Source organism: Drosophila ficusphila, unplaced genomic scaffold, assembly GCF_018152265.1.
Source record: "Drosophila ficusphila isolate 14025-0441.05 unplaced genomic scaffold, ASM1815226v1 contig_286, whole genome shotgun sequence".
In the NCBI taxonomy this organism is placed as follows: Eukaryota; Metazoa; Arthropoda; class Insecta; order Diptera; family Drosophilidae; genus Drosophila; species Drosophila ficusphila.
In genome coordinates, this window is record NW_025064189.1 from 9287716 (window position 1) to 9298881 (window position 11166).

Here is an 11166-nt window from a genome sequence, read left to right on the forward strand (position 1 = left end):
GCCCATAGAGAACTGGCGCATGCGCAACATGTAGATTGTGGGGAATCAATAAAAATTTGAATCGAAAACTGTTGAATAAATGCCGATCGGCCGAACAGGATTTGCGGGCAATTAATTTGTGTTTTTCAGGAAACTCGAGGGGCAGTCGAAGTTCAATGGCCAAAAGGCGTTTGTTGACAGGGCCTATTAGTGGGTCAATTGCCCAGAGGAGATCTCAATGCTGGGCCCTCGTACCTGGCGCCTCCATTCGACCTACACTCATTTCGGGTACCTTTCTGTGCTCTGGCAATTAGCGATCGATCGATCGATCACTGAAATCTCGGCTGGGTGATAAAAGTTAAGTAAGCAAATAATGTGAATTTTCGGCGCATGTTCAGCTGCGGATATCTCCCATCGGTCCACGGATTGTATTATGCTATACTATATATATAACAGTACCTTACGAAATGTGCTGCGATTTCGATTTCAATTTCAGTTTGAATTTGCAATTCGGCTTCGAGGCGGCGGGCTGGTTTGTTTGAACCTTTGTTGTGGCTTTACGACTGATCGGAATCGAGATCGAGACCATCCGATGATGGCTTTATCATCGCACCCCGATCAAATGTGTTTTTTTTCTCACCTCGTTGCCGAAATGGATTCGAGTCTGAAATTGAAATTTACAGCGTCGCCATTTGACATCGGCTTGGGTCAAGCTATTTGAAGATTTCACGCAGATTTTGTTTCATAATCAAATAATTGATCTTAATGCGGCATCCAAGCTTTAAATAAAATTTATTTCATTCCATTCGCTGTCATCCGCTGAGCTTTTGATCCCATCAAACTCGGAACGAATCGCGCTTCAATGTTGCGGGGGTTTTAGCACCTCTGTGAGCATAAAAAGCCTTTTTTTTTATTTTCGGGCAAACTAGTTTCCGCAATAATTCGCCGAAAGCAAGCATGTTTTTTTGGGCCTAAGGCTGGCCAATCTATCAAAAATTAAAGGTGATACTTTCCGCTGACTCGAAAATATGTTGAAATTAGTCGGCCGAAGGGTTTGCTTTCGGCAATAAATGTTCAATCACGTGCCATAAAATTGGGGTACAAAAAAGGGAAGAGGGTTTTGATTTGATTGAATCAATAGCGATGATTCTATTGAAAAGCTTTTAAAAAATATCAGGCAAAGATTGATGGATAGTCTGATTTATTGATTCTGACATTCCCTCTTTATTGTTTCATATGTATTTTAATAAATATGATTAGTATCCTTGAATTTACAGCCTTAGAAAATAATAAATATATAATTATAACATGATTTTCGTGATTTGTGCAATGTAGATCACTGACTAAATTTAATAGAACCTTAATTCCGAAATGTTCTGTGTGCAGCCAATGGATTGAGAGTGATTGATTCGCGTGGCCCGATTGACCTCCAAGTTGGTGAGGCGGCGAATCAATCAAAACTGGCTGCAGATAAATGATATTTTTTCCGCAACTTTTTGTGCCATTTTTGGCGCAAGTTTTGTGTGCCAGTTTCGTTTTCATTTGCATGAATTGGCAAAAGCGAAATAAGGCAAAGACTAGAAACTAAAAACTTGGCATTGTGATGGAGGAAACCGAAATTACTGGCGGGATTTGCATAGGAACCGATCGATCGATGGGCGATATCCCACTGGGTCTTAATGAGATTTTGGCCAACTGTTTCCATGGCTTACTCCAGTTATTATTTAACTGCCATTGTCTGGGCGGTGTGTAATTGGCAATCGGTGTTTTGTTCGGGGGATCGATCCAATCTTGAACTCATTTCGAAATGGAAAGTCTGCCGGGACATCATTATCTTATCGCCCCATTATTTGGCCGTTTTCTATCTAATTTGCCACGATTTTTTATGGCTCAGATGAGCAGACGGCGGAGTAATTGTATCGGGTTGTAATTCTTGTTGAATTTCAGCACCGATTCGGATTCTTTGAAGGCGGCCGCCTTTGTCTGATTGCGAATTGCGAATGCAAATATTTTCTATGGATCCAGATAGGCTACGTATATGCATTTATTTCTATTATTGGACAATTATTTTACTGACAAATCACTGAGAAGGCTGCAAGTTTCGTTTGGTCTACTAATACGATTTGCATAAACAGTATGCAATAGTCTCACCCCCTTTGGATCCATGGAACTGGGGTTATCTGATTTCTATCTATATTTAATTATTTGCGATTGAAGCACAATGGTTCAGGGCCATTAATCAGAGCTGCAAAAGTCGGGGCTATAACCGCGTGCCTACGTGCTCGATTGGTTCCATTATTCACTGAATGTTTCCGATGCCCAGATATACTCGCTAATTCCCTGTAACCGATCGTAAACTAATTTCGTTCTGAGCCATAAAATGCGAGAGTTTTTCGTCATAATCGCCGTGAGTCGTGGGAATTACCTTGCCATATCTAGCCGTATCTGCCAAATCAGTGGAAAACGGAAGAAGCCCGCCCCCTCATCCAAACTTGACACTATCTGGTGGGGCAAGAGGGGCTTTCGAGGGGCCAAGGGGGCCAACAGCGCTTTGTACTTTTGCGGCTGTCTGTAAATATTTGACAACACATGCCTAATTAGTGCAGCCATTGATGGTGACAGGCGGAACAAGCAACAACACTTGTCGAACACCCAGCTCTTTTACGACTCTTTCCCCGGAATCGCCAATGTCTCGGGTTTCTTCATACGTACTCGTATGTGCATACTCTATATGTATCTGAGGGCTCCTTATCTTCTTGTGGAAGGAAGTGTTCTGACGAGTGCCAGGGCGAGAGCACTTAACCCGCAGCTTTGTTGAGTAAGGCAGACTTCTGGGGGAATACTTATCAATGGGCGTAAGACTGGTAGAGGTTTGCCTGTAAAAAACTATGTAGAAGTGATGGGGAAGATAGATGCAAGGAGTTTAATATTTTTAGGTTCGAAGTAGGTTGAAGTTTTTTCCCAACCAAGGCTAAATTGTGAAGGGAACACTATTCTCCCTTTAAGCTTTCAAACTTTTGTTGACATTCAGCGGTATTAATAAACAGGATAAACAGTTGTGTTCCCTAGAAAACCACATTACTCATACGTTTATTTTCATGGTAACAAATTGTGAATGTCCCCCAATGTCGGGCAGTCGATGATCGGCAATGGCTATAGCTATCTGTATATATATATACAGTTCCTATATAGGAACCCTGACGAAACGCACTCGTCAGTCGGCTGGGTTGAGTCCGCGGAGGGGACACTTGGCACATTGGCAAAGTGTTGTGCGCAAATATTTACCCAGAGCTTCGCAAGTAAGCGCGAGTCAAACAATTGAGGCAAACAAACCGGAGAAAAACAGGCTGCAAACACGGGATACTTCGAAGGAAGGAGTGAGGATCGGATCGCCACAGTTTCCCCGAGGAGCGCGTGAAAAGTGTGGACAAGTTCAAAAGAGTTAACCGACCGTGTGTTTGAAAACGGCTTAAAGAGCCGAGAGTTCCTGCAGGTGATAACGAGATTTACAAATCGATTGTCGCTTTTGACAAACATAAAAACGGCGAAGGAACCCAAGGAACACCTGAGGAAATTCAAGGTGATAATCTTTGTGAAAACAAACTCGAAAACACATATAAACCTCGCAGCAAGACTCCTCATCTCAATCGATAATCGAGCTAATTTGTTTTCGGCGTTATTGTAATTTGCGATTGCCGCGTGCGTTTTATTTATACTCGTACTCAAAAATCGGCAAAAATCTGGTCTGTTCAAGATTTGCATTTTGATAAGCGGAAGTTGTTGGGCTTAAGGTGTTTTTTGGCGATCGTATTTGTTTTGTGCCCGCTTGTGTTTGTCAAATTTGGCTAAAATTAATTTGCAATAAAAGCTGTTTAATTAGCGCATTTTGTTATAATTGTGGGCCGTAATGGCTTACGACGGTTTTGTTTTAATTTCGTTTGACATGAAGGATTGATTACAATTTAATTGGCTGGCATTTTAGGTTTTTGAAAGCAAAGGGGCTCACTTGTCCTGGTTGATTAATTTATATTGTAAATATTTAGAATTTAACATGACCAGATTTTGCATTTCAATTTATCATTGAACATTGTATTGCATTTTAAACTAAGGCTTAACTGTAACCAAGATTTATTAACTTATTGAAGTATGTTGGATTGTATTGAACACTTCTGTGCAGTTTTATTTTAATTGAAGAACATATATTCTCTTAAAAACAAATCTCACCTGCATCACCCAGTAGTTATTGTTGGCGGCAAACTGATCACCAATTATGATATCCGTATGCATTTAAGCGGCGTTTTTCGCATGAAGCTCAGCTCGAGTGGGGGCCAGGGGAAACGCCTGGTGGGGGAGGGGGTTCCACCGATTCTACCGATACTCTACCAATATTTAACCCGATAATTTGCGACTGGGCTTCGTACTTATTATTTGCGGACAATTAAAAGGCGCTGCTCTGACTCACGAGTCACGATCAGTTCAAGGCACAGTGATTAATCAATTTTCGGATTCAGATTCAGATGCAGATTCAGATTCGAATTCGGATTCGGATTCGGGATTATTATTATTGAATACTTCTGCTTGACATGGCACTGCGAACAACAGACATTGCGGCACGTTTTCTGGTTGTTCAATTACTTTTGTTATTTAAATAATTTTATTTGCAAGGATATGCAAATGAAGGCACTCGATCACTTTCTCTCACTCTTTGTTTCCCTTTGTTTGCACACTTATTTTTTATCCTTTGCGTTAATTGCAAAAATTATTAAAAAGCCGCCGGCTTTCGCTCACTTCCGCATTCGTTGAGCATCTGGTTTTGAGTCGTGTATCTGGTATTCTGTTACTCTGTTACTTTGTATCTTTTGTTCCTGTCGATACGGCGTATTAATGGGCAGTAAATTCGTTGCGATATTCTAAAGATTACGGTAAGGCACTTGCGGGATTTGATTTTCAATTTGTTGTTTGTTTTCCCAAAAGGAAAGCTGCAGGTTTTCACGCGCTCGTCGGCGAAGTTGTTACTGCGCTGGCGGCAACCGAGTTCGTACTGATTGGACGAGCGCGGGTTTCGCGCAGACGAGCCTCGAAAGTCAGAAAGCCAGTCGCCAGTTGCCAGTTTCCAGTTGCCAGTTGCCGTACCGCTTAACCCCCGCCGCTTAACCCTCCACTGCCCGCTCTCTCGTCTGCTCTCTCTCACTCACCTTTGGTGAGCACTCACCAAACACTCGACTCACCTGGATCGGGAATCCTCTCTTTCTGCGCTCTCTCGCGGCCCAGGTGATCCACCGATCTTATACCCCGCTCTCAGGTGCGCCAGCCAGCTGATCTCATTGGAGCCGAACGCGTATAAGAGCCGCGATCGATTCGGATTGAGGGAGCCGACTGGGGTTCGCCATTTTAGATTCGACCTGCGGTGGAGGTGGTTACGGGTGAAAAGTAGACTAGATCTCAGGGAAATGCGGAAAAACTAGAAAAGGGGTTCAGGAAACGAAGAAGATTCACTAAGAAGATTTAAAAGTTGCAAAAGAGCTAATACCATTGAAGTATTTTAAATAGAATTACTAAAGTTTTACCAAAAAACCTTTTAAGCGAAACTTTAACCTTTAAGAAATAATATAGAGTTGGCTAACTTATGTTTAACAACAACAAGATTTTTGGATCGAATAAACAATTGCAGTATAGGCAAAATTAATGAACAAAGAAAGGAGCATAGTCAACTTGAATCATATCATAAAAGAAAACTGTTAACTTCTGTTTTAAGTATGAATTAAACTTTTAGTACTACTTAACGTTTAATATTCCACGGTATATACTAGGTAGCTTTTGTAGGAGTAATAAATCACAGGACATACCAAAAACACAATCCCCAAAAAGCCTCCCCCATTTAAAACAGCTTTACCGCAGCGTTCATTAGGTTTGACACATTTTAGATAGTTCCTAGGGCAAATAAATAAAAACTGTCCAAACAACACGCGAATCTTTGTCAGACCCCACGCTGTTTTGGATGGTAAAAAACATAATTAAATAGAATTAAAGCATAAATTAAGTCAGCTTATGTGCTTTCTTTGAGGGAAATCAATAAAGCGACAATTAAAAGCTATCCGTATCTACATATTCTACGTGGAAGGCGGCGGAGGAGGAGGAGGACCGAATGTTCCCCGTGTAATTCCCTGAATCGTAAAATTACCCCAACGCACGCCACACATAAAAGCCATTTTCATTTTCCCTCATCCCTCTCCGGGTTTTATTTCCCATTTTTTGGCCATTAGGGAGCCACAAGTTTATGTTTTCCAGGCGGGGGGAAAATGGGGGCCAAAGTATCTGGAATATCACGCAAACGCGGACTTCGTCGGGGGTTTTCAGAGGTGTGGCCTCTCCGGAAAGCGGCGCAGACTCGAAAACCAGCCAATCGGCGTTCGACAGAGAGCGAGAGATACAAGATACAGCGAGCGAGCGGGACGGGCGATTCGGTTGGAGCGAGAGGGCGAGATACTTTTGCGTAAACGGTGGCAGTAAGCGAAAACACAACGCCACACGCAGGTGGAAAAACAAAAACATCAGCACACCAAGTGAGCTACAAGAGTATCTACAGTACGCCGGCACACTCGCAGATACATTCGACGCTATTGATAATTGACTGTTCCCCCGTTTGCGCTATTGACTTCGTGCAAATTTGCCATTAGTGCCGCCGCAGACGTCTCCAGATACAAGCTCGGCTACACTGGCAGATACATTCGAGTCTGTTTGCCCGCTTTGTTTGCTCCCGAGCTGCTTGTCTTGCGGCTGGTATCCGTGAGATACGCCAGAGCCACCTTTCCGAGTTCGAGTCCGCACTTGACTCCGTTCGCCGGTTGACAAATGCCAGCCAATTTACAACGCTTCTGGCCTAGAACGGAAAAGCTGAGCGAAGTATGCACGCTCTGGGGATATAAATATCGCTATTATGGGGCTTACAACATATTTATGGAATGGCGAATTTATTTATCTTAAAATATGCAAGTAGGGCAGACTAGCTTGACCTAATTAGAACAAACGATTCTTCAGAAGCGTGGGCAATAGGATACAAAAGCCTTGAAGACCTTTTTTTTATTAATATTCCTGCTTTATGTAAATATAATTCCCATTTAATGGAAGTTGGTTTAATCTAGTTTTGTAATAATTTGTTTGTGTTATTGAGACTTTTTCCTTATTTATGATTCTTTCTAGTCAGTTAACATCTTAAAACCCAAGTTAAATTACTTACTTCCCTTAACGATAACCATCACTCTTTGCCATATTGTTCCCTGAGTTCGCTTCCTGAAAACCTGTAACGTATCAATTTTGGCGCTTTTATGTCGAGATTCGAGCAATCCACCATAAATATTCAAATTGGAGGCTGTTATCCTTGTAAGGCTATTGATTTTAAAGTGATATCCCCCGATTTATTGATGCCACCGTTTGTATCTCTTACCGCACACAACGATCAAACCGAAAGGGTAGCTCTCGGTGAGGTACCTGTTATGAGTCTGGGGATCGGGGATCCAGGACTCCCCCCGAAATTCACTGCACTCGACCGAGCAGAACTTATCGGCCAGCTCGACATGATTAATTGCCCGGCGGAGACCCTCGAGATCAGTTCGTTTGAATTGTGGCCAAAATATTGTCACGCTTCGGAATCGGAATAAAGCGAGAGAACAACGAGAAGTCTCCGAGGAAATGGTTCTCGCTTGATTGATTCCACTTGGCGGCACTTGCCGATAAAGAAGGACAAGTTCCCAAATGATTCCGATTTATTCGGGCCGTGTATTGTCAACCTGGAGTTGGAGTTGGAGTTGGAGTTGGTATTTTCCTCTTTCGGGGAGAGAGACCCGAGATTACGCGGCAATTTGTTTTGTCTGCGCGATTTCTGGGAAATATTTTCATAATTTCTTCGGCTCTGGCTTATCTCTCGAATTTATTTGTTTGCATAATGCGAGGGTAATTGAAATCTCAGGAGGGGAAATGGGGGCAGGGCCACCTCGAATTCCGTCTAACTCGTCAGATCAACCAAATCGGCCAGATCGGAGATACTCGCACGTTAGTTAGCCCGAATAATCGGGGGCCCAAATGCGCATTCTATGCAAATGTTGCAAATAGTTGCCGAGTTGCAAGATGCAACTGCGAAATTTATGCGAATGCTAATCAAGTTAACACCGAAGTCGTTGTCGTCGTCGTCTGACAATTTTAAGTGCGTATCTGTGTCGCTGCTGCGGCGGGGGAACAATTATTAATGATTTCGCTAAATGTTACAGAAAATAATGACAGCGCAGTGCTGTGCAGCTCCACAAATTACAAATGCACACAAAATGCCTTTCGGATCTCGTATTTTGTAATTCGGTTCTCGCCTCGCGCCTTTCAACACCTCGCAGCCCTCGCAGCTTTTGGGACTCGTTGAATGAATGATTCGACATGTTCCGAGTGGGCGGCCCGCCCGAGGGCGTGACGCTTTCGGTTGGGGGCGGGGGGCGTGGCAGGGCGAGGGCGAATGCGAAGGGTAGAGGGGTAGAGAGGGAAGGTGAACAGCAGGCGGCTGATTCCTCCTCAGCTCCACGGGCTCTTTTTTGACATTTAGCGCGTGCGCAGAAAGAAAGAAAAGGGGAAAAAGACAGTCATGATCAAAGCATCTAACGATCTGTGGTACACGGAAAAAAAGTAGAAATAAGTTTTCTAATACCCTATATCATAAATAAACAAATCGTTAAACGAAACGTTTCGCTTTGTCTATTCAACCATTTTTATTCCTCGACAATAAACAAACACGTTTGCTCTAAATTAGCTCTTTTATACTGGTTATACTGCCCCAATATGCTCTCCAAAATGTATCCCTTTCTTATTGATGATAATCACATCAGAGCTCGCAAAGCGTTTTTATTGTTATTGATGGTAATTACGCACAACGTTTCTCTGAGTTCATTATCTTGGCTTGTCTGTCATAATCGATGGTGTACGAAATCGGTTGTTAAGGAACCTAAGGATAAAAACTTTGTTCTGCTGTTGAGTATTTAACATATCTTGATGCCTGTTCCTATGAAGTGGCTATTTTCTTGCAGTGCATTTTAATGTTCCCGATTCCCTGTCCCACTTCAGGTGTTGGAAGATGAGCCCCCAGTGCGGAGTGCGGAGTGCGGAGCTCCTCCTTCATAATTTCTATGATCGCGTTAATCACCTTTCAAGCCCACTCGAAGCGAAGTAGAAACGATATGGCACTCGAGATCGGATGGGATCTCGATGGCATGGGGGCAACTCCAAGCGATATCGTTGCTTACTCAGCAGGTTTCGGGTCGCAACTTTTCGGGGGGCACCAGCTGCTAATGATGCGACTGCACAATTGAAATGAAATTAATTTTACGCGGCAATTAATTAAGCCAGTGTGTGAGCTGTGGGCAGAGGCAGAGAAAGCCAAGGCCTCCCACACTAAGCCGCATCCCCCGACTACGGATAATAGTAATTATTAATTGGGCTAACAAGTCCCGCGCTTTGGGTTGTGAAATCTCTTCGCCTTGGCCAGAAACCATAAACAACTGATACACCATAAATGCGACGACGCACAAAACAATTGCACCGAAATAATATAAATTCGTGTGAAATTAAATCGTAAAGGTAACAGCCATCTGGCCAAACCCAGAAACCCACCAGGCACCAGTCACCAGTCCCCCAGTCAACAGTCAACGTCAGACGGAGCAGACATCGGCCAGACTTCAGACATTATGCGATTCGATATTCGACACTGACACAGAAAGCAAACATCGAGCAGCCGAAAATTTCCATAGGCTTTTCTATCGATTTTTATGGCGAATCGGAAAAGTTTATCAATGACGAGAACTTTTCTTCGAACGCGGCATGCAAATTATGAAACTGTTCGGAGAGCCCTAATTCTGCTTAAATTTCCATATAAGGCTTTCTGTTGTTTATCTTTTTAGTTGTGAACGATTGTAAAATGCGTTATCTGTTTGCCTGGTTTATGGGGCTCTTCATCAAGCGATTTTCTGTCGATTTTTATGGCCAATTGGAAAAGTTTAACAGCGGCTGAACAAAAGCCGAAAGGTTCTGATTTGGTTAGCGCCAATTCGCCCTAAACTTACTTTATGGTTTGATGGGGGTTCTTCGTCCCGATAAGAATCCCACTTGTCATGGTTCTATCTTTTAGCAGGCCGTTTAAATCGATTTTAAACTGGGAAGCTTTGATTTCTATTTCCAGTGCGTCAGCACCAAAATTCCTATCACCAGTTTGGCAAACAAAATTCCAAAATGAGTTCGCTTTTACGGCGCTACTTTACTTTCCTCTTTGTGGTGGTGAGCTTTGTGGGCTTCAGCCTGGTTGAAGACCAAATAATCCAGAAGGAGCGTAAGTTTGGGGTTACCAATAACTATATTTACTATATGCTATTGCATGCGTTTTCCTTGATCGAATAGCCATGCTGGCCTCCTTCCGCCAAGAAACCCAGGAGCTGCAGGACGAGTTTGTGCATTTGGCAGACAGAGTAAGATGGTTTGCCTAGCTTTGTGGCTTAATTCCGATAATAATCCCCCTAAAGTGCAGCATAGAAAAAGTCATGGAGGAGGACTCCCCGGAGTACCTGCAGATCAACTGCCTCGTGGACAGTCTGCCGGAAGGCTATGCTAGGAGGCTGAAGCCCGTAGACTACGGCCGTAGTTTCTTCCTCAACCAGCGCATTCCGCAGCCCCTGAAGCGCCAGTGGAATTTCCGAGTGCCCAAAGACGCCGTGAACGGACTCAGTCTGCTGACTTGATTGATTCGACTCCAATAGACCGATAAAAAAACGTCAAAACGCGCTTATCACCTGAATTCATGAGGAGGAAACGCGGCTGACCACCGGGGGAATTCAATTAATCCGGGGTCAGAGTAGAAGAGTAGAAGGAGCCGCTACCGAATGATCGGCACTGATCCGCGGGCCTTTGTCTCTAATGAGCTTATCCATCATCGCGGTCACAGCTCCCAGCGAGTTCGACTCATCTGTCACAGGGCTAATAGGTTTCATTAGTCATCCGAATCCGAATCCGAAATCGTCCGGTTTATCAGCTGCTTTTTCCCCCGTCTTCTCGTCTTCTGGTCTTCTGGTCATTTCTCAGAGTCTCGCGGCCGAAACAGAAATACAGAAATGGATTTTCAGTTTTGGCTTTTTACCTCGGCCACCTTGTCGTTGGGGGTTTGCG

At 43.5% G+C, this 11166-nt stretch overlaps 2 protein-coding genes across 3 annotated transcripts in view; one reads left to right on the top strand and one right to left on the bottom strand.

Annotated features, from left to right (window-relative positions):
* The window catches only part of LOC108099058 (dendritic arbor reduction protein 1), a 37192-nt gene extending 32164 nt beyond the window's left edge, over nt 1–5028 (bottom strand). Inside the window, exon 1 of the mRNA XM_043207829.1 lies at nt 4204–5028. Coding sequence (XP_043063764.1) covers nt 4204–4266 — 63 coding nt within the window. The 5' untranslated portion in view covers nt 4267–5028. The remainder of the gene's footprint in view (nt 1–4203) is intronic.
* A 5138-nt stretch (nt 5029–10166) lies between these two features.
* LOC108099197 lies at nt 10167–10785 on the top strand. Of its 2 annotated transcripts, none has more exons than XM_017202571.2 (3): nt 10167–10336; nt 10405–10472; nt 10532–10645. In XM_017202571.2, the coding sequence occupies exons 1-3, from the start codon at nt 10240–10242 to the stop codon at nt 10613–10615; spliced, it is 249 nt and encodes an 82-aa protein (XP_017058060.1). In that variant the 5' UTR covers nt 10167–10239; the 3' UTR covers nt 10616–10645. The 2 variants fall into 2 exon arrangements, with proteins under 2 accessions (XP_017058060.1, XP_017058059.1); XM_017202570.2 differs by having other exon boundaries at nt 10170–10336; nt 10527–10785.
* Nucleotides 10786–11166: the final 381 nt, after the last annotated feature.

What these genes read in the sequence shown, in the direction of transcription:
- LOC108099197 (XM_017202570.2), top strand. Translation starts at nt 10,240, where the DNA reads ATGAGTTCGCTTTTACGGCGCTACTTTACTTTCCTCTTTGTGGTGGTG. An exon ending in CCAAATAATCCAGAAGGAGC is followed by an intron (nt 10,337 to 10,404) that starts GTAAGTTTGGGG and finishes TTGATCGAATAG; the next exon opens with CCATGCTGGCCTCCTTCCGC. An exon ending in TTGTGCATTTGGCAGACAGA is followed by an intron (nt 10,473 to 10,526) that starts GTAAGATGGTTT and finishes ATCCCCCTAAAG; the next exon opens with TGCAGCATAGAAAAAGTCAT.